General features: G+C 55.9%; 2 protein-coding genes across 2 annotated transcripts; one reads left to right on the top strand and one right to left on the bottom strand.

Annotated features, from left to right (window-relative positions):
• Positions 1 to 3,342: 3,342 nt before the first annotated feature.
• Positions 3,343 to 7,306, top strand: LOC107318663 (cholesterol side-chain cleavage enzyme, mitochondrial). Its single transcript, XM_015872775.1, has 9 exons — positions 3,343 to 3,660; positions 3,869 to 4,024; positions 4,398 to 4,597; positions 4,890 to 5,093; positions 5,705 to 5,865; positions 5,941 to 6,107; positions 6,254 to 6,332; positions 6,496 to 6,687; positions 7,002 to 7,306. The coding sequence occupies exons 1-9, from the start codon at positions 3,416 to 3,418 to the stop codon at positions 7,122 to 7,124; spliced, it is 1,527 nt and encodes a 508-aa protein (XP_015728261.1). The 5' UTR covers positions 3,343 to 3,415; the 3' UTR covers positions 7,125 to 7,306.
• CCDC33 (coiled-coil domain containing 33) lies at positions 4,749 to 27,396 on the bottom strand. The gene is made up of 12 exons (XM_015872774.2): positions 26,812 to 27,396; positions 26,100 to 26,524; positions 25,414 to 25,575; positions 10,719 to 10,789; positions 10,607 to 10,631; positions 8,772 to 8,967; positions 8,578 to 8,666; positions 8,313 to 8,444; positions 8,103 to 8,166; positions 7,794 to 7,996; positions 7,599 to 7,715; positions 4,749 to 7,418 (listed from the first exon to the last, which is right to left on the bottom strand). Exons 1-12 carry the CDS (start codon positions 27,110 to 27,112, stop codon positions 7,356 to 7,358), a joined length of 1,848 nt encoding a protein of 615 aa, XP_015728260.1. The 5' UTR covers positions 27,113 to 27,396; the 3' UTR covers positions 4,749 to 7,355.
• Between the last annotated feature and the right edge of the window lie 362 nt (positions 27,397 to 27,758).

Below are 27,758 nucleotides of genomic sequence, written 5' to 3' on the forward strand. Positions count from 1 at the left end.
CGTGGGCGCCATGTTTCTTATTGGGCACCATGCTTCTTATTGGGCACTGGAGCTGCCGGGGTCCCCCCAATGTCCCCACAGTGTCCCCATCCCCAGCTCTGTTTAACCCTTCGTGTTTCCCATTGATCCTTTGTAGTGGATCTGGCTTTTCCCATCCCCATCACTCAAAACATCACCATCTCAGACCTTTGCCTCCCAGCTCTGACTGCTTTGTACGCTCAAGACGTACAAATGCATGGGGAAACCAGAGCAGGATGTGGGTTGTGGGCTCTGGGCTCCCCACGTGGGCTGTGCTGGTAAAAATAAAGCTGCCAGGTGCCCGTGGGTGCTGCTGTGGCTGGAATCTGCCTGCCTTGACGTCAGGAGTGGCTTTTCCCAACCGGAATGTCACAGGACCCTCTAGCTGGAGCTTCATAAGGTTTGGGGTTATGGCTTCGTTGTAGAGCTTTGTTTTTTAGGGCTTTTTCACGTGGTTCTCAACCCCTGGGGCTCCTTCCTGTGGGTAGGGGTAGGAAGTCATTGGGGATTATCATTGCTTGGGTGACAGCTTGCTATGGAAAGCTCCCCTGCCCTATTTCTTCATTTTCTCTCTCTCTGGGGCTTGGCAGCAGACATCCCGGCAGCACCATATGCGAAGGCAGCACCCTGATGCAGGGAAGGAGAAGCGAACCCGAGCTAAAAGGAGAAGTGTGAAGGCAGAAAGGAGGCGGGGATGGCCGAGAGAAACGGGAATGCGGAGCTGCAAGCGCCGCCCTTTGAGTTTCAAGAGCCCTTCTCAACGCTCACAAAGCAAAGGGGGGAAAAAGCCCAACACTAAATTTCCTATAAGTGAGAAAAAAAGCATTGAGCTTTTTCCTTCCTAGCTGTGTTTCCCACCCCCCAAACCGCTCTGCGTTCCATGAGCAGAAAGCACGTGGGGAGAGCAGCCCTTGGGGCCTCATAGGGAAAATGTGGTGATGGAGAGTGTGAAACGGAGCGCTCAGCACCTCACCCTGCCTATGGCACATTGTTCCCCTGGGTTATTTCGGGGTGGTTTATTTGAATGTGGGTGGGTTTGCAGGAAGGCTGAGAGCTGCGTCTCATTGCTGGTTTCCTGCTGTGTTATATCAAAGGGTGGCTGCAAAGAGCAGCGCTGCCGGTCCGGGACAAAAGCTTTGTGGGGTTTTCTCTTATGCAGCTTCTGTAGGGCTACAGGATGGAGCTGGCGCCTGCTGCAGGGATTGTCTGTGCTGTGACCTTGGGTGCAGCCTCGGGGCTGCTCTGCGTGCAGACAATAGACCCAGGAAATCCTGCAAAGGTGAGGTTCTGTGAGAAACCCTGCAAAACCTGGCTCTGGTTGCATGCTCTGTGTGTGTGCATGGCTGGTGACATGCACAGACTATGAGGGATGGTCTGCATGTCTTTGGGTACCAGGGATTCCTCCTGACACCCACAGCATCCCTTTGGGTACCAGGGTTGACACCCACACAGCATCCCTTTGGGTTCAAGGTTGCCATCCCTTTGGGTACTGCTTGTACCCACAGCATCCCTTTGGGTACCAGGGTTGCCATCTGTAAGCTCAGCATCCCTTTGGGTACCGAGGATACTACCTGCACCCACAGCATCTCTTTGGATACCAGGTACTCTCTGTACCCACAGCATCCTCTGCGGTACCAGGGATACTACCTGCACCCACAGCATCCCTTTGGGTATGATCTTCACTCACAGCATCCCTTTGGGTACCATCTTCACCAACAGCATCTGTTTGTGTACCACCTGTACATACAGCATCCCTTTGGGTTCAGGATTGCCACCCACACAGCATCCCTTTGGGTTCAGGGTTGCCATCCCTTCGGGTACCACCTGCACCCACAGCATCCCTTTGGGTATCAGGGGTACTACCTGTACCCACAGCATACTTTTGGGTACCAGGGATGCCACCTGCAGCCACAGCATCCCTTTAACACCTGTAACCTCAGTATCCACTTGGGTACCAGATGCTCTCTGTACCCACACAATCCCTTTGGGCACTATCTGCACCCACAATGTCCCTTTGGGTACTAGGTTTGCCACCTGCACCCACAGCATCTCTTTGGGTACCAGATGCTCTCTGTACCCTCAACATCCCTTTGGGTTGCCACCTGCAGCCTCAGCATCTCTTTGGGTACCACCTGCACCCACAGCATTCCTTTGGGTACCATCTTCACCAGCAGCATCCCTTTGTTACCACCTGTACCTACAACATCCCTTTGGGTACCAGAGAAACCACTTGTGCCTATAAGAAGCAAAAAGACCATCAGAAAATGCTGCTCCCATTGACTTCAGGTCAGGGTATGGGCTGTAGGTTTGGTGTAAGGCATTGATTTGACCTCCCCCATGACAAATCATTGCACTCCCAGCACCGGTTGCTCCAGATGCCTGGGAAATGATGGGGGTTTTCCACACATCTGGGTTCCGTGGGCTGTGTGGGGGTGAAAGTTTCACCCCCAGATTGGGGTTTTCACAGCATCTCCCACTGCGTTCAGTGTGATTTTGGGGGCAGTGTGATGGGGTGGTCCTTAGTCATCCTGCTCACAGGGGCTCAGAGTGAAGAAAGCCCCGTGGGTGGAAACTGACAGCCCATGTGGGGCTGGAAGCACCCTATATTAGTGTCATGGGTCCCATTTCTCATCATCAGTATTATGGGAAAACACGGTCACAGCCCTGTCCCCTTAAGGGGAAGCCCCATTTCCAGCCCCCTCTTTATCACAAAGACTCCAAACCGTTGCGTTTATCGTACCCAAGTGCTATACGCAAAAGGAACCGGTGGTCCAAACACCCCCAGAGGGCCAGTTTTTTGGAAGGTCCATTGGGACCCGACGACACGCGTAGGGGAGGGGACAGGTCGCTCTATTGGTGACAGTGGATGGGACAGGCGCGCCCCCAGCTGGGCTCAGCTGTTTTTGCTCCTGAAGTGGAAGGAATGGGGGCTGCTTAAAACTAAACTGCTTAAAATAAAGCCCTGGTGAGTCCCCAGCTCAACAAATCCCCGTTGGGTGGCTGCTCCCACCCCTCTGTCGCCCCCAGGAACCTCTCAGGGTCCGTGCCCTCTGAAGCTGAGCTGTGGTGGGGTGGAACCAGCAGCACCGCAAGCTCTTTTATCATTTATTTTGCAGGGAAACAAAACGTTTTGATGGCAGAGAAGCTCATTTTTATGTTGGAATGGCTTGTATTGGGCTTGCACAGGCTGCCAGCTTGCACGGGGCAGGAGCACGCTCCCCAAGCGCTGTCCCCCAAAGCAAGGCCACCCTGTGCCCCCCCATCCCAACCCACTTTGGGGCATTTCGCCAGCACTCAGCCCCGTGACGTGCTGGAGGCGGGCAAGAGCTCCTCACCTTGAGCCCAAGATTCAGGGATAAGAGCGAGGTCGCCCCAGCCGTGTGCTCGCCTCGCTCCCATGCTCTCCAGGGCTGCACCCATAGCGGGCAGCTTTCAGGCATGCCGATATGTTGGAGGGATCCCAGCCCTCGCGGGGGTCCACTGCCCATTGCCTGGCCCCACAGGAGCTCGGCCCTTCGATCAGGTGCCGGGTGAATGGAGAACGGGTTGGCTCAACCTGTACCACTTCTGGAAGGAGGGTGGCTTCCACAACGTGCACAACATCATGGCCAGCAAGTTTCAGCGCTTCGGGCCCATCTACAGGTGAGGGTGATGGGGGAGAAGGGAGCTAAAGGGATGCTGAGCTGCCTTGGTGCCATGGGGATGGGTGGGAGTAGCATTCCCTCTGAGCTTACCATAGGGTTGTGACTGGAGGAGATGCCCCAAAGTTTGGTATTTTGGTGGGATATGTGTATTTGCACTGCTTTTAGGCTGAAATCCTATTATCTTTTGACCCCCCTAATGGCGGCAGGGAGAAGTTGGGTGTCTACGAGAGTGTGAATATCATCAACCCCCGTGATGCAGCCACGCTCTTCAAGTCAGAGGGGATGCTGCCCGAGCGCTTCAGCGTGCCCCCATGGGTGGCATACCGCGACTACCGCAACAAGCCCTACGGCGTGCTCCTCAAGTGAGTGCAACCCAAAAATGGGAGCTCCCCCCCCCCCCCCATATCATAGCCAACAGGAACCTCAACAGCAAGACCACCACCCACATTGCCCCAAGTAGGAAGCCCAAAAGCAAGACCACAGGGCTCCACACCCTAATGTGAACTCCAAAGATGAGACCCTAGGGTCTCTACCCACATCTTTCCCATTGATGAGATCCCAGGTTTCCACCATCATCTACGCTGTCCCCAATGGGAACCCCAAAAACACGACCCAATGGCCCTATAACCCATGCACTGGGGGTGATGGGAAGCCGCAGCACAAGAAGGGCGATGGGGATGTAGGATGGGGATGGCAGCCTTGGGGACACTTCTGACCCTTGCCTGTGTTCCACAGGACAGGGGAGGCCTGGCGCTCGGACCGCCTGACCCTGAACAAGGAGGTGCTGTCGCCGCAGGTGGTGGGCAGCTTTGTGCCCCTGCTGAACCAGGTGAGCGAGGACTTTGTGCGGCGGGCACAGGCACAGGTCCAGAAGAGTGGCCGGGAGCACTGGACGGCCGACTTCAGCCACGAGCTCTTCCGCTTTGCCTTGGAGTGTGAGTTTGCCCCACAGAGATCCCCAAAATGCAGCAGGGATGGGTGGTGTGCTGCCTTTCCCCCAGCCGCATCCTTAGGGATGCTTCTATCCCAAAGACTTGGGGTCTTCAGGGATGTACTCTCCCCAGACAAACAGGGAACAACCCAACATCAGATGATAGCACAGCATTTTATGGCCAACTCTACTCAACCACGGTGCCAAATTCTCCAGGCGGCCTGGAGTTGGCCATAGTGGAGGGCACACAGTTGAGATCCCATAGGCTGGGTCCCCTGATGGGTGCCATGTTGCAGCTGTGTGCCACGTGCTGTATGGGGAGCGCCTGGGGCTGCTGCAGGACTTTGTGGACCCGGAGGCACAGCAGTTCATCGATGCCGTCACCCTCATGTTCCACACCACCTCGCCCATGCTCTATGTGCCACCTGCCCTGCTCCGCCACCTCAACACCAAGACATGGCGTGACCACGTGCATGCTTGGGATGCCATCTTCACACAGGGTAAGTGCTCTTCCTCCATGCTCCTCGCGGGCTGTCCATAGGGTAAGGGAGTCCTAAGAGCTCGTCTTCAGCTCACCAGCACAGAAAGCTTTTCCCACATCCAGCTGCCCATCTCAGGGTCATCCCACTGTAGGGCCAGTAAAGCTAGGAAGCCTATCAGGAGCTTGTAGGATGGAGTGGTGGGGAACCACGCAGGAACATGAGCCATAGTGAGTATCACATCAAGAAGAGCAGGAGGGTCAGGGGGGTGGTGGCACTTGGGACAACAACCAGCCCCCGGGGGGACAGAGATGGGGGACAGCTGTGTCCCACCTGCTTTGCCCACCCAGCCCAGTCTAAAGTATAAGCAGCTCTACTGGAAAAGCCACCAGCAAATGGGAGCCATGTGCTAAGGCTGCCATTCAGTCATCACCCTCATGGTGGCACTAAGACTTGGCGGATCAGATTAATGATGGGGTTTGGTGATCTTAAAGTTCCAACCTGTATGGAAAGTCCTTTCCAAACCAGATGATCCTTTGATTCTGTGGCTCCACGGAACCACCCCAGCCACAAAGCCCCACATTCTTGGTTAGCATGCAGGCGCTCAGCACTATGTCCCTATATTTCCTCAGCTGACAAATGTATCCAAAATGTTTACCGGGACATCCGGCTGCAGCGTAAGAGCACTGAGGAGCACACGGGCATCCTCTTCAGCCTCCTTGTGCAGGACAAGCTGCCCCTGGATGACATCAAGGCCAGCGTCACCGAGATGATGGCGGGCGGCGTTGACACGGTCAGCACCGGGCAAGGTGTTGGTGGTGGGAATGGGGCAGTGCGTGGTGCTGAGCACAGCTCTGCCCTGCTGCAGACTTCCATGACTCTGCAATGGGCCATGCTGGAGCTGGCAAGGTCCCCAGGCATCCAGGAGCGGATACGGGCAGAGGTGCTGGCGGCCAAGCAGGAGGCACAGGGGGACAGGGTGAAGATGCTGAAGAGCATTCGACTGCTCAAAGCCACCATCAAGGAGACGCTCAGGTAGCTAAGAAGCAGGGGGGAATGGAGAACACCCAGCTCCTTCTCCCTGATTTTCTGTGTCAGCACAGAAAGATGGTGGGATGGACATCCTGTATGACAGCGGGATGCAGATGTCCCACAACCAGGTGACCCCATCCAACCCGCAGGCTGCATCCGGTGGCGGTGACGCTGCAGAGGTACACCACACAGGAGGTCATCCTGCAGGACTACCGCATCCCCCCCAAGGTGAACCCTGGGCTATGGGGTGAGATGGGAAACCGGGTCCTTCCTTATCCCCTTCTGCTTTGTTCTTGGCTCTGAGCACAGCTGGCAGCCAGATGTGGGGCACTAATGGGTGGCAGTGGGTGGATGTGGGCGCAAGCCCCTTGGGTTGATCCTTCTCCCCCAGACGCTGGTACAGGTTGGTCTCTACGCCATGGGACGAGACCCTGAGGTTTTCCCCAAGCCGGAGCAGTTCAACCCTGAGCGCTGGCTGATGATGGGCTCCAAGCACTTCAAGGGGCTGAGCTTTGGGTTCGGGCCACGGCAGTGTCTGGGTCGCCGCATCGCCGAGCTGGAGATGCAGCTCTTCCTCATGCATGTGAGCACTGGGTTTTGGGATGGGGTGGGTAATGGAATCATATGGGCTAGAAAAGACTTTCCATCTTGGTTGAAAGAGACCTTCAAGATCACCAAGATTCCCCAAGATCACAAACATTTAACTTGACTTACCTGTCACTAAACCTTGTCACTAACTGTCACAACCATCATCCTTAGTGCCCCAGCCACATCCCTTAAATTCCACATTTGTGTCCTTACATTATTGCAACATCTGCATCCCTAAGTTTCGTGCTGGAGGGGACTTGGGGAGGATCCATCCCCACCTTTCCCTACTTGCTCTTTCTCCCAACCCAGATCCTGGAGAACTTCAAGATTGAAACCAAGAGGGCAGTGGAAGTTGGGACCAAGTTCGACCTCATCCTCGTCCCTGACAAACCCATCTACCTGACACTGCGGCCCCTCCAGCGCCAGGAGTGACATGGGGTGTCCCCAGTTGTTCCCAGCCTGGGGACACCTCCATCAGCTCAGTGCATTCAGCCTTGGCTCCAGCCCTGCTTATGCCATGGGGCAGATGGCTGTCCTCTTCCCATTTTGCTTTGCCTCTGATTTGCTCTGTAATTTCTGCACCAAAAGCAGTGGATCCTTGTTGTGAGCATGAATTTCTGGGTTTCTCTGGGTGTCTCCAGCATCCTGACCCAGGGATACCACCTATGGCAGCGGGTCCAGGGTCCGGGGTCTCCTGGGGGGTAAGGTGGGTTCTGGGGGCCGTTTCTGGTGGGAGATATGAACACTTCTCAGAGGTCTACAGGCCCTCTGGGGTTGAAACTGGGGTTTCTTTCCCCATGTCTTCTGGGGAATTTGTGGCAAACCCCCTCAAAATGTGGGGCAGGGCCTCCTGCCACCAGCTGCCAGCCCCACTGCAGGGTATTCCCATCCCTGCAGGATGCTCACCAGGGTGGTGGCATGCAGAAAGTGTGGGGCTGAGCCCCCAAAGCCGTGGTCCTGCTCCAGTAGTCTAGTGCCCAGCTCCTGCTTTTCCCGTGCCCATCTCCTTGCTGCCTCCTCCAGCTGTGAGAGACCAATATTAGGCTGCTCTGGGGGGTACCTCTGAGCCTCCCCAGATCTGGGGGTGCTGGTGATGCCCACCTGCCTCTCCATTGCTCGCCCACGGGCTTGTGCCTCCTCCAGCTTGGCCAGAAGGGACAGCTTCTCTGTGCCACTGAAGGTATCCTGCGGTGGCAGTGGGGTGCCAGAGGGCAATGGAGGGAATGTGGGTCTTACCAGCTCCTCCCGCAGCCGGCGGTTCTCAGCCAGCAGCTGGGTGTGCAGCTGCCCAGCTGGGACTTCTCCTGCAGGATGGAAACTTGGGGTCGCAGGGGATGTGGTTTCCTCCATCCTCCCTGCACAGACCCTGGTCCTTGTGGGGTGAAAGCACCAGAAGGGACAGATGCCCACCTGCTGGCTTCTCAGCACCCCTGGAGAGCTTCTCCTGCAGCATCTGCTCCATCACCCTGATCACCTGCAGAAGGGAACAGGCATGGCCTCGTGTCTCCGAGGGGTGGGAACAGCTTGTGATGGTGGCACTCACAGAAAGGTGGGAAGGGACTATGGGTCCCATTGGTTACTTGGTGCACCCACCAGTGTCCCCAGCCCACCACATCTCACCTTCTCCTGCTGCCTCACCACCTCCTCCAGGCCCTTTGTCCTGGCCACCTCCGCCTGGCACCGTCTCAGGGCAGCTTGCTGCTGTTTGTGGGCTCGCTGGAGCAGCACCAGCTCCTTCTCCTGATCATTCTTCTGCAGGAAGGAAAGGGAAAACCCCCAGGGAGAGAATGGCAGGGAGCGAGATGGTCTTGTGGAGGGGTCCTAGAGGGTCAGCTGGATGGTCCCGTGCTTTCACCTCATTCCCTCCCCATCCACATCCCAGTACCCGGATCAGTTCATTCTGCAGCTGCTGCACGCGGTCCCTTAGCTGTCTCATCTCCGCTGTGCTGGACACCAGTTCTCCCTTCATGGTGGCTGCAAGAGACCATGCCACATCCTCAGCACATATGGGACAGCACAGTTCCCTCCACTGTGCCAAGGAGAGGATTCTTCCACCATCTTCCCTTCCCCACCACTCACCCAGACGGTCCAGGACCTCTTCCCGGGTCATGACATCCACATCCCCATCAGTAAGCAGAGCATGGCCCGGCTCCTGACGCCCAGCCAGGCTGTGCCTTAGGTGTCCATTCTCCACCTCCAGGCTGGTGACACGCTGGTGCAGGGACACAAGATCACCTGCCATTCGTCTCAGTGCCAGGCGGTACCTGCTCACCTCCTGTTGATATGGAGCACACAGTTGACACTCTGACACCTGTGCAGACTATGAAATATACTGATTTTCCCTCTTTTCCACACATCCACCCTTCTGTGCTCCAGCCAGTCATCCATCTTTTCCTTTTGTTCTCTGGTCATCTGTCCTTCTCTTCTACATCCACCCATTCACTGATCCATCCTTCTCCTCTCCAACTGTCTACCTTTTCCTGCTCCATCCACTTATCCACCCATCCACCCATCCATCCATCTGTTATTCCATCTTTCTCTTATCAATCCATCCATCCATCCATCCATCCATCCATCCATCCATCCATCCATTCATCCATCTATCCTTCTCCTGTCCCATCCACCCTTGTCTTTTCCACTCATCCATCTTCCTCTTCTCCAACTGTCCCCCACCCCTTCATCCCTCTACTCATCCATCAACCCACCCTTCCCTTCCCTTCTCTTCCCTTCCCTTCCCTTCCCTTCCCTTCCCTTCCCTGTCCCTTCCCTTCACCTTCCTTCTCTTCCCTTCCCTTCTCTTCCCTTCCCTTCCATTCCCTTCTGTTCCCTTCTCTTCTCTTCCCTTCCCTTCCCTTCCCTTCCCCTTCCCTCCCTTCCATGGTCCTTTCCCTTCCCTTCCCTTCCCTTCCCCACTCACTCTTTCCTTCCCTTTCCATCCTTCTCCATCCATCCACCCTTCCCCTATCCCTCTATTTACCCTTCTCTCCCCACCCTTCCCCTGCTACCCATCCTGCACTCCCAAGCCTCCTCCTCCTCCCCACCCACCACCACTCCTTACACCCCTCAACCCCAGCAAGTCATCCTGCAACCCCCGCCTCATTTTTCTTTCTCTTCTTGTCACCCCTATGAGGGAAAATGAACTCTTCTGCTCCTAAGGGCTGCAGAAATGCCATAGGTGGGCTTAATCTCAAGCTTTCCATTCCCTGCCTGTCAGCCTCTGGGCAGGGGGACATTCCATCCTATGAGGGAAGCACTATCACTGGGGTATATTTTAATGGGCAGACAGAGCAACATAAGCAGGTACTGGAGGGACAGATTCAGAGCCGGGATTTTCCCTTCCTGTTCCCCCTGCCTGGCCTCTCTCTGTGGCCATGCAGGAGGACGAGGATGAGGACGATGCAGCTGTGGCCACGGGAGCAAGGGCAGCACATGGCCCTATTTGGGGGGGTGGGAACCCTCCCAAGGTCGGGTTTGCCTGGATGGACACCCTGGATTACACCCTGAAGCTGCTGCATGTGCATGAGCATCCCAACCCTCACCCTGCCCAGCGTTTGCAACCCCTGAAATGAAGGGATGGGTCATGGATGGGGGTGGACGCCAGGTTCATTTTTAAGGGGAGGGGGGGGAAGAACTCCTTTGTCCCATGGCATTAGTGGGTGCCAAAGGGAAAATAATCAGCAGTGGGATTGCGTGTTAGGAGGCAGCCGAGCCTCCCGAATCTCTGCCAAAGCTCAGCCTTGAGGATGTCCTTCCACAGCAGCTGGGGGGGTCCAGCAGCACCAGGTGGCCTTGGGGTGCCGACGCAGCAGGGCTCTGCTATTTACATGGAAGAGGAACACCAGCAGCTCTGTGCTGGGGCCTATCCCCCCCCCTTGGGAAGCAGGATCCTGGGGGTGTCACCACAGCATGCTCACCCGCTCCTGGGGGACATCCTGGGACCTGTGGGCAGAGAGCAGGGGGACACCTAGGGCTGATTCCCAGCTGGGATGCAGGGGACCCCGTGTAGCATTGCTGAGTGCCCCATACCTCTGCTGCGTCCTGGGCAGGATTGTGGACAAGGCATCAGTGGGTGGCAGGGCCACGGCGTCCCGGTGGAGCTGCGAGGAGACATCAGGGCCAGCAGTCTGTGTTAGCCCCACTGAGCCTTGCGGTGTCGGGGACATCTCTGCTGTCACCACAACACAACGCTGAGCTGCTCTTAGCAACCTGGCTGGGCTCCCTCCTGTGGCAGCCCTGTCCCAGTTCAGGGCAAAACCACAGCAGTTTGGCCCCAAAACCCAGCAGGCAGAGCTGGATGGCTGTGACACCCCCCAGAGCCACCCACGTTCCCAGCCCCAGCCCCCCTCTGCCTTATCTCCCTCTCCCAGCACGCAGGCAATCTGGTGGCAGGTCCCAGGCGGTCCTTTGGTGCTGGCACCTCATTTCCATGCCTTGGATCTCAGCGCACTCCATTAACTTCTGAGTGCAGCGGCCAGCTCAGATCTGCAGGCAGCAATGTTGGGGTGGGCTGTAGTGGAGCTGAGATGCTGCTCACATCTCCAGCTGGAATGTGTGGGGCTTTCAAGCAGGGGACAGACCCGGTCTCTGTTCCCCATATGCCTGCATGGCAGGGGTCATCCAGTAAGGGTCCCATCTCCGTGTCCCCCCGGTGCTGGCAAACAAAGGGGCCAGTGTGGGTCGATGGAGACCCTCAGTGCTTCATCCCAGGGTATGAATTTTTCATCACAGAGCTGTAGGAAGCATGCAATTATCCCCTCCATCAATAATGCACGGGGACTGGAGACCCTTCCCCAACCTCTGAGCATCTCCCTCTGCCACCACCCACATCCCCACCCCAAAGCCTCCACCTATCCCAACAGCAGCCAGCAATGGGAATGGGGCATGGGAGGAACAGGGCTGCCCACTCCCCATAGCCCACACTGGGACCTCAGGGGAGGGCAGAGTTAAGGGTATTTACTCTCCTTTTCCCCTATACCATGAGTGCACACATCTCTCCTTCCTGCAGGGGTCTGGGATGAAAGGCTGCTCAGCCACATCTGAAAGCAGGCAGGCTTTGAAACTCCTGCTGATTTTTATTTCATTTTCTTCCCTCCTTCTTTCCCCCATCATTTACAATCCTCTGAAGCTTTCCTTGCCATCCCGCATGCCTTTCATCCCCCAAAGAGACGCAACAGCCCCCTCCAACTCCCCCCCTTACCTCCTCCTTCCTCCCCCTGTTGGCTTAGGCCAAGTTTTGTGTTCTTTTCCCTCTCTTGATTTTTTACATATTTACTTAACAAATGGCCCAGAGATGCTTTGATGCTCCCTGGTCTGCTGGCATCGATTCCTCCCTTGGCACTCGCTCTCATCCCTATAGCTCCCTGTGGGCTGAGGATGCCTCAACTCATTTTGCTTGTGAGCCCAGAGCTCACAAAGCTGCAGATCCCTCCCCTCATCCCCCAACCCCAATAAACACATCCCTGGACAAGCACTAATCCTGACTCCGCTGTTGTTCTGACGAGGGGATAAGCACAGATTTGCTTATCGGAGCGAAATTGCTGTGGCGACTTAGGCAGATTAGAGGGAAAATTCCTCTCTTTTCCCTTCTTTTTAGGATCCAAAGCTCCTGAAGCCGTCAGGAGGGAATTTCTTCCATCCTCAGCATCTGGAGCCTGCCTCACTTTCCCCACACGGAGGAGCAGCACTGAGTGCAGATTTAGGTGTGGACGAGGCGATGAATCTGATTGAACCCAGGCTGAACTTGGGTGTGGGATGGAGAGGGGGGTGGGGTGTTAGCTTAAGCATCGCTATTCAATTTGGGCGTTAATTGGATCGGATCGAAGGCATTCATCTGAGCTGAGCCCCATTTAGTGGGGACGTTGGCATCGTGCTGCTGCCTGCTCCGAGCTGATAAGGCTGCAGGAAGTGGTGATCCCACAGTGGGGTCCCCAACCTTCCCACCCCACTGCAAGCGGACGAGGGTTCTTCCCCCTGCTCCCCCCACCCACCATCGCCCCCCACCCCCCGAATCATATTGAAACACGCAGCCAGGAGGTGCGCACGGAGCAGCGATGGATGGAGCCGCCCCGTGGCACCGCTTTGGGGGTGCTGCGGAGCGCAGGGGGCAGCCCGGGGTCCCATCTATCTTCCTGTTTGCTGACGTATCGACCCCATGTGCTGACACAGCTCTGCGGGGAGCAGCGATCCATCAACACCCGCAGCCCGGAGCTGTGCTCTGGCGTTTCCTTTTCTTACTCAGGTCAGAGACGGACCCAGCAGGCGAAGGGCTGCGGGGCGGGCACTAGATGGCACTCGGCATGCGGGGCCGGCAGGGCCAGGGCAGCTGCAACAGCCCTTGCAGTCACCCTCACTCCTTGTTCCATCCTCACCCCTCCTGCAACATCTTCACCCCTTGCTGCATCCTCATCCCCTGCAGCATCCTCACCCACGGCTGCATCTTCACTCCTTGTTGCATCCTCACCCCTTGCAGCACTCTCATCTCTTGCAACATCCTCATCCACTGCAGCACCGTTATCCCTTTCAGCCTCCTCCCTCCTCAGAGCATCCCCGCTCTGCAGGCTCATCACTGCTTGCAGCATCTCCCCCCCTCTCAGCACCCCCATCCCACTGCAGCACCCCCATTCCTTGCAGCATCTCTTGCTGCACCACCACACCTTCACCTCTCACAGCACCTTCATCCTTGCAGCCCCCTCTCTCCCTGCAGCATCCCTTCACCTTGCAGCCCCATCCCCACACCATGAACACCGAGCATGCATCTCCAGCACCACGCTCCCTGCCAGGGCCCTGCATCGCTTTGCTTTCCCCATTCCCCACCATAATGAAAGCATTCAAGGTGAGCCCCCCAGCATGTACAAGCAGAAGCCTCTAGGTTTGATCTCGGGGCTCAGCAGTGGGGAAGTGACAGGGCTGTGATCAACGCAGCCGCTCTGTCGGGGCTGTCATGTCGCTGCCACCGCACGCACGGCCCATTAGTAGGGTGTCAGCCCCCATCGGCGGGGCTGTCAGCAGATGGCTGTGAGCCCCCAGCACCTTGCAGCATCCAATCAGCCCCCCTCCCTCCAAGCAGGGTGGGCCCAGTGGCAGCCCCCCTCCCATTGACTTTCTTTATGACAGCACCCCTTTATGCTGGGCACAGGAGGGGAGCCATAAAGCTCAGTGGGTTGGAGGGAAAAATAAATAGCTTTTCTTTCTTTGGATTTTATGATGTATATTCTTTCCTTTATTGCTAATTTGCTTTCTACCTTTTCAACCTCAATTGCAGCCTCCCACCAGTTGCAACACCCCCACCCCTTACAGCCTTCCCACCCATTGTAACACTCATGCCTTGCAGCCCCCCATTCTATGCAGTACCCCCATCTCCTGCAACACTCCCACCCCTTGTAGCCCTCCCACCCATTGCAATATCCCCACCCCCTGTAGCACTCCACCCACTACAATAGCCCCATCCCTTGCAGCCCTCCCACCCATTTCACCCCCATTCCCTTTCAACCCCCCATTCTAGGCAGCACCTCCACACCTTGCAGCACCCCAATCCCTTGTGTCACCCCAATCCTATGCAGCACCCCCACTCCTTGCAATACCCCCACTCCCAGCAGCACGTTAACCCTTTGCAGCACCTCCATCCCTTACAACCCCCCAACCCATTGCAACACCCCTACCCCTTGCAGCCCCACAACCCATTGCAATCCCCATTCCCTTGCAGCCCCTCATTCTATGCAGCACCCCTATCCCTTGCAACACCCTGATTCCCTGCAGTACACAATGTAGTACCCCTCTCAGCACACAATGGCATGAGGATCCTTCCGAGCCTTCAAGAACTGGAATTCCAACAGCAAGACCCCAATTTACCCTGAGCAATCCCCCCAACCTCAGCACCTTTGCAAGCCCTGCTGCCCCCAGGCTCCCCCCTGCTATTGAAGGAGCAGAGCGGAGCTGTAAGGACCTGTTATGGCAAAGCCAGCTGGCAGCGGTATGGGGAGATATTAGCGCCACGAGGGCTGGGTTTGAATTCCCCCTGTAGCTCCATTTATCAATACAAAGGGCTGGGAGGAGGAGAGCAGCTGCTTTTTTTTTTTTTCCTCTGCAGTCGAAAAGTAGGAGGTGGAGGTGCCTGGGGTCTAAAACCTAATGCAGCGATAATAGAGGAGAATTCACTAAATGGATTCGGGATGGAGCGAGGAGATGGAAAGTGGTGCGGGCGCACATTGCCACGGGGGCAATGCTATGGAGCCGGGCGAGCTCTGCTTTTGGGGGGAGCCCAGGGCAGCAGTACCAGACACTGCCGGCAGCCTTAATGTGATTTCTCTGCCCTCATTTCCCCTGCCCTGCTCCCGCCAGGCTGACTGTTATGGACTTGCCGCTAATCTGGTTACGGGGGAAGTCGCCGCTAATGGAGGGAGCGACAGAGCTGCGTGCCTGGCTTTGGGCATAGAGCCGTGCCCACGGGGTGATGCTGAGCACCCTGGGGACTGCGCCCAACCGATATGCCCTCCCACCTCCCTGCTGCTCTCCTGGAGGTGAACAATCATCCTCCGCATGGATGCAGAGCGCTCCGTGCTCCCCAAAGCTCAAACAGCATCAAAAGCCCCACAAGGACCGGAATCATGCAAAATGCAACAGTTTAGGGTCTGCCTGCAATTACTGGGGCCGGCGTCCAGCTGCTGCCCAGCCCTGGTTCTCCGCAGAGCGCGTGCTCTTAATTCAATTAGCGCTGCCCCGAACGCTCCCTTGGGGCCGGTGGGCGGCAGGCGACCAATTCCCCTTAACGAAGACGTTGGCTGTTTCTGCACAGCTTTTCCCCCATCCCATCATGGACAGGCATCAATCAAAGCAACCCCAAAGCACAAGGTGACGTTGGCCATGCAGCAGAACGACCCCAAAACCCAGAAACCCATTTACATGCAAGGGCTGACGGCCTGGCTGGCGCTGCGACAATCGGAACACCACGCACCGCTCAGCTCCCGCTCCCTAAATGGCAGCAATTACATAAATTAAGGCTGGTTAAGCAGCCTGTTGAGTTGGCGTCGCCTGGAAAATAACAGCGTTGGATTTTCCTTTATCTTCCCCCCCTCCCTTTATTTTTTGGGGTGTTCTGCTTTCTGTTTTTGGTGATGTTTGGACCTCCACGGGTCAAACTGGCCATGCCCAGGGAAGCACAGCGATCGCTGATGGAGCTGCAATTAACCAGCAAGGGTGACTAATAAATAGGGAGGAATGAATAAAAAGAGGTGTTCAATAACCAGGGTGATTAATCACGAGGGGTGATTAATTAACCCCCCGGGGAGGTGGGTATCTCCACGTGTGATTCGGGACCGGCAGCGCACATCCCGTACACATGTATCCTATATGGCCAAGCTCCCATTCACCATGCGAGGTGGCAAAGCTGGAGCAGGGAAGGAAGAAGGAAGGGGAAATGCCTGCCTCCATTTGTGCAAAGCCAGCTTAATTTTCCACCATGAGACTTTTTCCCCTTCATTCAACTAACAAACCACATTCCGGCCCAGCCTTTGATTTCTTTGTCTCAGATCTTTTGTTCCCATTTGTGCTCTGCTATTGGGGAAGGGGGGGAGTAGGGACCCCCCAACCCCACTATACCCCCATAGGGCTGAGTATCCTGCATAGGGCTACACATATATCCAGGGTTTATTTAGCTGCACTCCATATAAAAGAGCTGGGCCGATCCAGAGCAGCCCACCAGCTCACAGCCGTACTGCACTCCTTTTTGTTTCCTCACCCAGCTCTTCCCAAGGAGAGGGTGGGGAAGGAGGGGGGGATTGGAGATGGGGGGGGAAAGGGAGAGAGGATGGGCTCCCAGATCAAAACAATAATCAGCTAAATGAATTCCGCAGCATTTTCCCGCATGACTGCGAGTGATAATTTAGTGCAGCAGCCAGCTGGAAGCAAAAGGATTAATTCTGCACTTAGTGACACCCCTGTGAATAATTCATCAGACGCAGACCCCTTTTTTTGCTGACCCCCCCTGGGCTGTAGCTCCAAACACCCCCCCTGGCCGGCAGCAGGGCTCCCCGGGGAGGGGGCAATGAAATCACCAGAAATTAACTTTATGGATATTAGGGTTGGTTGGTTTGGTTGTTGGTTTCTTTTCGCAGTGGGGCTTGGGGTCAGTGGCAGCCATCGTATCGATCGCTCAGGGATGAGGGTGAGTGGGGTCCTCCCCATTTCCCCTTTGGGGGGGAGTCACAAATGGTGAAGGATGGGGAAAACTGTCACTGCTTTGAATCAACCCACTCTGAATATAGGAAGTTTGGGGGGTTTGCCATGGAATGGGGCCATCAGTGCCCACTGGGTTGCTGTGCCAAGGGATTCCCTGGCCTGTCCCCATGTTGGTGATATCCAAGGCTTGGGGTGTGCATGGGATGCTTGGGGCACCACGGGCTCCCTGCAGGGTGTCAGAGCTGATGCTCTGATGTGGGCAGACGGCTTGGCACAGCCCTGCAGCCTGGAAGGAGGAGGAGGAGTAGAAGAAGGAGGAGGAAGGGGCAGCCTTCTTTCTCTGTGGTGCAGCCCTAAAGGTTGGCATGAACAGGGATGGAGGTAGCCAAGGAGGATGAGCTCAGCTCAGCGCAGCTCACCCGTAGCCAACTGGGCAAGGAGGGGTTATCCAGATGGGCACACATCCCCCTGCTCACACCCCCCACCCCCCCATATAAGCGAGGTGTTGGCTGCTGGAGGTGAGCACATTGTGTGCAGACACTGATGGGAAGGGACAGGTGCAGTGACACTCTGCATGGGGCCACTGAGTGCCATCAACCCATGCTGGCACCCGCTCTCCGCCCAGTCCCACATCCCACACACCCCGTACGAGAGCGGGCTGGGGTGAGAAACCAACAATTATTGCAATGAATGAGATGCACCAGTGGGTTTGATGGGAAATCGCAGCCTGGCGGGCGTCTGGGTGTTGGGCCAGCCTCCCCTAAGTCATATTTTATTTATGGCTTCTCCGAACGCATTGGCGCAACATTTCGCTCCTCAGATACAGGAAAACACATGGGATGGGGAGAGCCGTGCCCTCCTCAGGTGCTCCCAAATCCATCACTCAAAGCATCCCGTTGCCCTGCTAATGGGGGGTTGGGAAGCACGGAGTGAGTTTGTTGGGTCTCAGCTCCATCTTTGGGATCTCATCTCCGTCTTTGGGATCTCCCTGCTTTTATCCCCTCCTCACAGCAGGGGTGACATGGGCGCATCCCAATGGATGTGACACCCAACGGGTGCCCCATGGCCCTGTCCATGCTCCCTTCCCTCCCTGCCTTTATCTCAGCTCTGCCCCCACTGCTCGCTCTACAAGTTGACAAGCGCAAAGCGGTGCTTTCTAACAGGAAAAAAAAAAAAAAGAAAGGAGCTGATGGAAGGCAAAACCGCCCTCTCTTTATGCTGCCATCAAGGCCTTCCCTTCCCCCAGCCTGATGAGAGGCACCAGCCTTAACTCCTGCTTGGCCAGCCCGGGGCACATCCCCAAATGGCTCTTTCCTATGGGAGAATCATTGGTTGGAGCATTTTGGGGAGCTCCTTCCCCTCAAGCAAGGAGGGATAATAAGGGGATTTGGGATGCTCAGCCCCCACCCGCTGGGCTCTTTGGGATGGGTGAGGACTGAGCCTGTGCCGTGCACTGAACACCTGACCCCAGCATGCACAGCCCCTTTTATCCAAAGGGCTATTGCAGGCTCCAGAGGCTAATTATCCACAGTATTGATGATGAAGGGATGGGGAGGGGGCTGCCGGGAAGAGAGGAGATTGAATGTTAACGACCGCTGTCATTAAAGCCAGCACGTAACAAGGCTGAGCAATAATTACCGCAGCGATAGGGGCTGCAGATCCTGATAATGCTTCGTTGGTGCTGTTTCCGCCCTTGTGGCACGTCTTGTACATCAGGGCTGGGTTGGGGTGAATCTCTCTGCTTTGGGCACCTGTCTGCGGGAGCATCCATTGCTCACACCCTGACTTGGATGGGGACCATGGAGGCTGTGATGTGGTGTCATCGAAAGTGTCACAAATGTCCCACTGGGGTAGACACAGCAGTGAGAAAGTGGTTGGTGGTGGAGAGACCTCCCTCTCTTCTTGATAATGGGCTTGGTGGCCCCTTGCTGCCCTGTTGCTGCATGGATGGGTTTGGTGGCTTCTCACTGCCTTGTTGGAGCATAAATGAGTTTGGTGACACCTCACTGCTCCATTACAGCAGGGATAGGTTCAGTGACCCCTCACTGCCCCATTGGTGCATGGATGGGTTTAGTGGCCTCTCACTGCCCCACTGCTGCAAGGGACATGCTCTCTGTGCTTCTCCTGCTGTCCCTTTTTGGGGCAGCTGTGGATAGCAAAGCCCACCTGTGGGATGTGGAGCTGAGCTGGGCAGTCTGGGCAGGTGGGAATTTGCATGGGGCTGCAGGAAAATCAGCTCTCCAGTAATGAGCTCTATGGGGGATTGCTCCACTGGCAACGTGCTTGGGGTCCGAATGAAGCCAGGCCTGGAAGGAGGAGGAAGAGAAGGAGGAGGAGGGTGAGAACCGCCTGCTCTGGGCCCCCTTCATTATAGACTTGCCTAAGGATGAGAGCATTCAAGAGCTGTGAAGTGGAGGGGAAAAAAACCTTCCCAATGGAAGGGGCAGGGCAGCAGCGGGCTGCAAGCGGGGCTGTCTGCTGCTGGGTAGCTCAGCAGCATTCAGCAGCGACCTTGAGTTTCTTCTCTCCCTGTTGAAGTGCAGAAAGGAAGAAGCATGGGGGCTTTTCACCCTGTATCCCACTCTGATGGCAGCAGGCTTTGTGCCACTAATTGCACTGCACCTGCCAAGGTCAGCCCTGCAGCATGGTGGCCAGCAGCGATGTATTGGTGTGCACGTGGGTCAGGGTGAGAGCGGAGCATCCCAAACCCATGCAAACGGGGTTATCCCTATCCCATTCCCATCTTATTGGGGTGATGCTCCGGGTGGAACCCAGCTCCCACCAGCTCCTTCCCATGCAGATAAACCCACCTCTCGCATGCTGCCCTCCTTCAAAGCAAGCACCCTGACAAACAATCAGCAATTCCCTTCTGCCTTGCCTCCCTCACTATGGTTACTAAAAGGCCCCTCATGTGTCCTGCATCCCGAATCCCCCCCCCCCACTCACACTTCCATCACTCCCCCGTTACCATGGCAATGCTGTGATGGAGCGGCACCGGGATGGAGAGGGAGAGAGACGCACCAACCTGCACCAACCCTCGCTCTGGCGTTTAGGATATTGATGTTTAAATCTCCTGAGATTATCTGGGGGTAATTGGTTTATGGAAATAGAGACAACTCCTGCCTGGGACTTACCAGGGCTGCCGGGAGAGGGGGGGGGGGAGGTGCAAGAAACAGGGATGGGGTGATGGAGGGGCTGCATGGCGCAGTGTTTCTGAACAACACACAGCAAGCAACAGTTTGCTTGCACTGCACAGCTCCATAAAGCTGCTCCTGGCTCTTTGAGTTATCCCAAGCAGACAGCAGCAGGTTCTAGTCATGTATCCCACACCATCTTTGCACCCATTGGGTTTTGCTGTGGGGGAAGATGCGTGGGGAGAAAAATAAGCAATTTCTCCCTAGCAAAATTTCAGCCCTTGCATTGTGCCCCAATGCCGGGGCTGTGCCTGCCCAACCCAAAGCACGGCTGCCTAATTGCATCCCCTGGCACATGCATAATGCAGTTCTCCTTGCTTGGGCATCTTGTTTTATTTATCAGCCCCCTCTTTTATTTATTATGATATCATCCCCAAACCCAAGCAGCCGAATGCTTTGACATCACTTTTGGATTTTGATATTATACACGCTTACTTCCCAGTGCCCCACGTGTGGATTTAAGTCCCAGCAAGGAACTCCCAGAGAGGTTCTCACCTGGAAAAACACACTGTGGTTACATAGAATGTCTTACTCCACTAGACAGGGGGTAAAGTGATGATAGGTGGGTGATGGAGGCAATGGTACCCACACGCTGCAGCCCAAGCACTGTCTCTTAGACCCTAACAATGCGGCTAAGTCAGCCCATTTTGCCCCCACATTGTGTTAACATGGACTTGGCAGATATTGGGAATCCAGCCCAGCCCTCTGAGAAGGGGAGAAGCAGGCACCCCCTCCCTCCCCCCACCCAATTAATTCACACCAGCTGATGCGATGAGGAGCGGAGAGGCCGCAAGCTGCTCCTCATGGTGGGGGGACAGTCCCTCTGCTGCTCACACCCCGGGCATGTGAGAGACATCCCCCCTCCCCATCCCCATATCCCCGGTGCTTATAATGCACTGTAACATTTCCCTCCGCCCCGCGGGCTGCTCAGAGCCTCTGCGTGCAGATCCCAGCCGACACGTGGCTTCAGCTCCTTGGTCCCTAACAAGGGGCTGCCTTGTCCTACACCCCCCACATGTCACCACCCCGCTGTGAGCACCGTGCTGGCTTCAGCAGGGTGGAACCAAAGGACTCCCCATGGCAAACAACCCCCTGTCTGCTCTTTACACTGCCCAAAGACACACAGGGAGCACGGCAGCACCCAGAAGAGATGGCTCAGAGAGCATGGGGAGGGCCTGGCGTTCTGTTTTTTTTTTTGGAGGGGGGGCTATTTTCTCATGTTTTCCCATTTTTCTTCCCCCATTATGGATAACACAGCAGGTATCCCAGCACATATCTCAGCTGCCAACGCCTGTACGTATATCTCCTTGAAAATCTATTGTATCGTACCTCTAGCAACGGTTGCGGGGTGATAATTAGCAGCAGGTTTTAATAGAAAACTCACAAATGGTGCAGCTAAGGAAAGCTCAGCACGGTGACAAAACCATTTAGAAACAGCAGGTGTGAGCCGTGCAGACAGCACACTGCCAGCCCGTACCCCCAGTCCTTCTCAGTGCCACAGTGAGCTGCCCTACAACACCCAGCTGGAAGGGTTCAGCATTTGGGATGCTCTTTGGTCATCTGGAGTGGGGTTGTGGCTCATGGAGTTTGCAGCTTGGGGCTTTGGAGCTGGAGCATCACTGACCCCATGGCTGTGTGGCCCAGAGTGGCTTGGGGAGGGGATGGAGGGGTTGGTGCACACACGGGACGCTGTGAAGTGGGGAGGTATGCCAGTGGTGTGATGCAGAATGGGGTTCTGCATTCAGTGTGATCGGGGCTCCCCTGGAGCATCATCAGTGATTTATGGGCAGCTATTGGATGGCACAGCTTTATTTGCCCCTGGAGACCCCATAAAACAACAGTGGGAAGATGGACTGGGGCCGGTGTGAGCTCTCCTCCCCAATGGCTCCCCAGGCTCCTTTCAGCACGTTGTGAGGCATAAAGTGTTGGGCTTTAACTGAGTGCTGTGGTTATGGCAATGGAGTTGCAGCATGGTGTGACAGGCTGGGGCACTGTGTGGGGCTGCGGGGGTTCTGACTCCTCATAGAGATGCTGTTGTGCAGCCTATTTCACCCATCCCCTGCCCGCTACAGCACAGAGGGATGGGAGGAGCGGATCTGGGGGTATCTCACAACCTTGACCCTGGTGCCACTCATCCCTGGCCCTTCCCGCTTCCTGCACCGCAGCAGGCAGCTAATCACATTTGGGGCTGCAAAATCTCATTTAGGCTCTATTAATGCCGAGTTGCATGGCACAGGCCCCGGCCTGTCTCCGATGAGTGGAGTGAGGAAGGCAATGCAGCTCCGGAATGAGCTCGGGGAAGCGGCCAAACCCAATTATTCCTGGGGGGATGGAGATGGAACAGAATCCTCCTGCCACGTGCAGAGGACATCCCTGGCCCCATAGACTGTGACAGCACTGCTTCCTTCATTATTCAATGCCATTTTGCTGTCACCTCGGGGGGACCCTGAGGGTACTCATTAGAGATCACAGGGCAGTTTGGGGCCTCCCTACCCATCACAGCCCTTTTCCAGGACAATCCCTGCCCCGGGCAGGGGGATCCCTATAGACCAACGTTTGCTGAAGCCATTTGGTTCCATTCCTGCGGCACAAGTCCCAATTCACCTGGCACGTAATGAGAGTGTTGGCAGCCCAGCCTCCCACCCGCTCCATTAGGGGAGCTTTACACTCGCTATATTAGTCAGCGCCACTCGCGCGATTTCCTTCCCCCTTCCTCTTAAAACAGAGCAATTTTTCTCTCTTTAACCCCATTTGCTTCTCCCAGAAAGGCAGCAGCTTTGACACTTAAAGGGACACAATGACTGAAATTGCAGGAATTAGTGCCAGCAGACACCGCTCGCTCCATGCGTCGATGCGATGTGCTTCCCCCAAGGGTTCCTGCTTTGAGATGAGCGAATTGCATCCCCTTTATCCCCACTCAGCCCCCACCTCCAGCTCTTTGCTCCATTTGAACTGAGAAAACACTTATTGCTGCTCTTCTAGTACCAGATTCCTGACCTCATCTCAATCTCCATAATTGCAAACAGGGCATTGGGACAAAGAAATTCCCCCCAACAGCCCCAGCACCCCAATGTATCATTTCCATACTATCTAGGAAGCAAAAAATCTCCCCCCTTCCACTCTTCAAAGCCCATTTTGGAGATGAGGGGTCAACCCTGAGTCTCCTTGGGGTGGGAGACCCAGAGCCTTGCGATGCCCAGAGCTTTGGGATGCAGCTTATTACCAAAGAAAAATCAGCTGGCAGAAGGCAAAGACCATTGGGAGGGTGGCTTGGTGTCAGCATCGTGGTCATCTCAACCTTAAGCTCCCTTCTGATGCCTCTCAAAGGAGCAGGACACAGGGCATGGGATGCTCAACAAGGAACACCGAGCGTGTGATGTTGGGTGTGGGATATGGCACTCAGGTTGTGGGATGCTGGACACATGATGTGGGATGCAGAGTGCCCAGAGGATGCCTGTGAAGTCCCCAATGAACCCATCAACCTGACAGCCTTTCAAAGGCCGACAAATTGCTCGCCGGAGCGGCGTCATTCATCGCCCTGCCGGCAAAGTTTGTTTTTTCAGCCTCATTGGGTTTCCAGTGAATGGAGCAGCCTCGCAGCCCTTCTCTTCAGCCCAGCAGTGGGATGACCCTGGCTGTCACAGCGATGAGTGACACAAGGTGGCCGGGGCACAGATGGGAGACACGCGCCATCCATCACCCACTAACAGAGAGCTCAGCTCCGGTGAGGGGAAGACAGAAGCTTTTATCAGGGTGGAAAGCTTTCATCCATCGCTCAGCAAGATGGGGCACGTGGCGTGCACATCCACATCACAAGAACCCTGCCATAGGTGGGCAAAATGGACCCAAGTGCAGCCCCTAACGCAGTGGCCATATGCATGGGGAGGGAGGGCTGTGATCCCCGTGCCCTGAGAGCAACAGATTGCTGCTGCAGGATGGGCACCCGTCTGCCAGCTGGCCTGGCAACACACCTTCATGGGCTGGCAACCAGATCTGTCTGCCAAGGAGAGCTCCAAAACTGGCATCTCCCCGTGGCTGGGTGGGAGGAGGCATCCCTGGGGGTGGTGCTGTGGGATTTGTATTCACCCAGCCTGACCGCTCTCCTGTGGCACTGAGCACAAGCTACATGGGTGGCTGGAAATGCCCAGGCTGGTAGTGTGCATCAAGCTGCAAGGTGCCATGCCCAAACCCTGGGACAATTAGGGACCATCTGGCTCTGCAACGTGCTCAAGGTGCCTGAGCAGGCAGCAGAGCCTCTCGCTTCGTGCTGAGGAATACATTAGCCACAGGTTGAGGAGAGATGAGAAAATTGTTATCGCCGTGCCTTGGCCTTTTGGGAGGAGCTCAGCTCCCATCCATCAGCTTCTCTGCGTGATGAGGACTCCAACAATGCGCTCTCCTTTCTACCCCAATCCCCCCCCAGCTCCCTTCTGCCCAAAACACTCAGCCCTGCCATGATGATCTCAAGGGGAAACTGAGGCACTGTGCAAGGCCACTGTTCCCCCTCACCCCCAGCAAGCAAAGGGCTCTGGAATCACCCCATCCCCTCCCAGCAGTCAGCTCTCCCCTGCCTCCCAGCTTCTGATTTTTAAATAAAACCCATCTCTGCAAATGCCTGCACGCTGACATCAGCAGCAGGTGATTGATTGTTGCCGAGTGCTGCATTCCCCCTGGGGCCCCACAGAGAGGGGGGATTGCATTGGTGCTGCCTCAAACCCCCAACCCGCTCCTGTCCCTATCGATTGCCATCGCCTTTTTTGTCTAGACATGTGCTGAGCAAACTCAATCAAGCCTCACTAATCATGGGTTCAACCCAGTAAATATTCCACTAATTGAGATGGGAGGGCAGGGTGTCAGGATTTGGGGACAGCCATGGGGACAGCTTTTTGGACTGCCATTGGGACAGCCATGGGACAGGTTTTGGGACAGCAAGCAGAGTGCTGGGAGGACCCCAGAGCACAAGACTAGGCCCCATCTGCATCTCAGCTTCCACTAGAGATGTTTTCACAGGTGTGAACCGCTCCCAGCAGAGATGTGCTCCCAGCGGGATGCCCCTTGGGCAGGGCCCATTTGCTTCCCTTTGTTTGCACAGCTTTTTGCAGCACGCCATAGAGGTGCAGCCTGCTGCTTTGCTAATGCTGACAGTTTCCAGAAGTCTCCATGTGAGTTGGGAGATGAAGCATTCAAGATTTACAAGCCCACATGCCAGCGGTTGGTGTTTTATGAGCCACTCACTGACACCATGCCTGGCTCCCACAAATACAAGGCTGTGTTTTGGGGCTAAAATCCCAAAGTTTGGTGCCTTGTTCTCTCATTCTTCTGGTCCCAGAATCTCCTCCATGCCCTGCACTAACCTGTACTGCACATGGGCTCGGGTCCAGGCTGGATTCCGGTGAGGAGAGATGGAAGCTCAGTGGTGGCCCCAAGGAAGAGGAGGAGGAGGAAGAGGACTGTTCACCCGTGGAGTCACCCCGCAGATCCAGGGAGGAGCTGAGCACAGCATCAGCCTGTGGCACCTGGGGGTGTGGAGAAGGCTTGGAGGGGCACCCCCACACAGCCAGAGTCACCCTAGGACCCATTCTTTCAGATTTAATCATCCTCCTCTACCTCCACACCTCCTCATAGCCCTCATAGACCAAACCTTATAAAAATACTACAAATAATAACAGCCATTGTACAATAAATTCCTCCCATTACCAAGCTCTCCCAGAGCTCCAGCTGCAGCTGATGGGGACCAGGTGTTCCTAGCCTTCAAGGGCAGGGTAGGGAAGGGAAGGGAAGGGTGGGGATGGAAGGTTTCTGCTTCCATGGGTGGTGCTTCATGGGGAGTGAGGAGATTTGGGGTGGGCTAAGGGGGTCATAGCCCTCCTGCAGGCCCTGTGCTTGAGTGGGAAATAGAGTGGAGTGAGCTGAAGAATCACAGAATGGCTTGGGTTGGAAGGGATGTCAGAGCTCACAAAATTCCAACTTCCCTGCAGTGGACTGGGTTCCCACCCCCTTAGGTCCTGCCCCAACCCTAGTATTCCCCCTTGCTCCCTACCTCAGTGGGCAGTGAGTGGTAGGCAGACTCAGGTGATTGCAAGGGGACGCTTGGAGATGGCCCAGCTGGGGATGCAGGTGATGGTGCTGTGCTTGCTGCTTGGTGTCCCCTCTCCTGGGCACGGGGTGATGGTGCTGGGGACACATTGGCAGGTGGCCGGTGCTCATGCAGGGCAGCAGTGAAGGCCAGGCGGCCACAGTGCATTGCTGGCTGCTCACTGCCTGCCCGCAGCAGGGCCAGCACTGCACTGTAGCGGTACCAGTCCTCATCTCGCCCTGCCAGGAGCTTCACCCGTGGCTGGTCAGGACGGGGGTAGATGGCGAAGAAGGCTTCACCCACCCTCCTCCTCCTCAGTAGGGTTCCAGGGCAGTGCAAGGCTTCAATGTGGAGCCTCACATCGTGGTTCTTGTCGTTCTTGCAGTAACCTGATGGGAGCACTGGGTCAAGCCTTGGTGTCCCTCCCATGCCACCAATGCAGGAGCACCACTCAGGTGCTTTGGAGATCAACTCAGGCTTAACAGTTTGCTGCAAGAGCAAAGCTATGGGCATGGCAAGGGGAGAGTTTCCAAGCCTGGGGTCCCTCTTTGGATGAGCCCAGCCCTGGGGCAGAGAATACCATGGGATCCCCCTTTACCACAAGCCCATCCCCAGAACAGGGGACACCGTAGGGTCTCCTGCTATAAGTCCATCCCCATGGCATCCAGCATCTCACCTCTGGGCAGGGTGAAGGTGAACTTCTTTCTCTGGAAGGCACAGATTTCTCCCAGGTGACCCTGCAGCACAGTGTCAGTGGTGCCGGTACTGGAGGGCACGCTGTCCCCATCCCCAATACGCAGTCGGACATTGTCCCCACTGTCTCTCAGCAGTGGGTTCTCCACGGAGAGCCGCAGGGCATAGCGACCACGCCGGTTGAACTGAGCACTCAGCACCTCGAACTCAAAATCCAGCACCTTGTCCTCAGCTCGGAGCCGCCAGCGCTGCAGGCTGGCAGGAATACGGGACTCCCCAGCCATGGGGATGGGGATCCTGATGGCAGGGAGCTCCCAGAGCCCTGCAGCAAGCCCTGGGCTTGTGTCAGAGCAGAGTAGGCTCTGCTGGCGCTCCCACCTCTTTCCAGCAGAAAATAGCCTGGGGGTGCCCCTGGGTATGTGTAGGCTTCACATCTTGGCTGGCAGCTTTCAAAGGCGATGCAGTGAAAGAAGAATCCTTGCCCTTGGTGCTGTGGGTTGATGCTGAGGGCTTTCCTTTCCCTCCCCGTGCAAGGACGGAGGCTCTGAGCTCTGGTTTGTTTGTAAGGCAACCAGGTAACTGCCAAGCAGTGGCTGCCTTCCAGCAAACTGCCTGGAATATCCAGGGTGATGCTGCCTGTACACTGGAGCTGGGTGTGCTGGTATGGAGTGCTCCTCTGGCCCTTTGTCCTGCAAACCCTAGGACAGGTGAGTGGGAACCCACCAGATCCCATGAGTCAATCCTGCTCCTCTTGATTCTTGGGGCCCACAGCAGTGAGACCCAGGTGCTTAAATATGTGGCTGCCTCTTCATCCCCAAGGTAAGTTTTCAAGAGGGGTTGTGCATGGAAGAGACTCCCCATTGGGTTGTGTGATCCAAGGGAAGGGAACGGGGTGAGCACAAGGGATGAGAGGAGTTCAGACTTGTACCT

This window comes from Coturnix japonica, chromosome 10, assembly GCF_001577835.2.
Source record: "Coturnix japonica isolate 7356 chromosome 10, Coturnix japonica 2.1, whole genome shotgun sequence".
NCBI classification, from domain to species: Eukaryota; Metazoa; Chordata; class Aves; order Galliformes; family Phasianidae; genus Coturnix; species Coturnix japonica.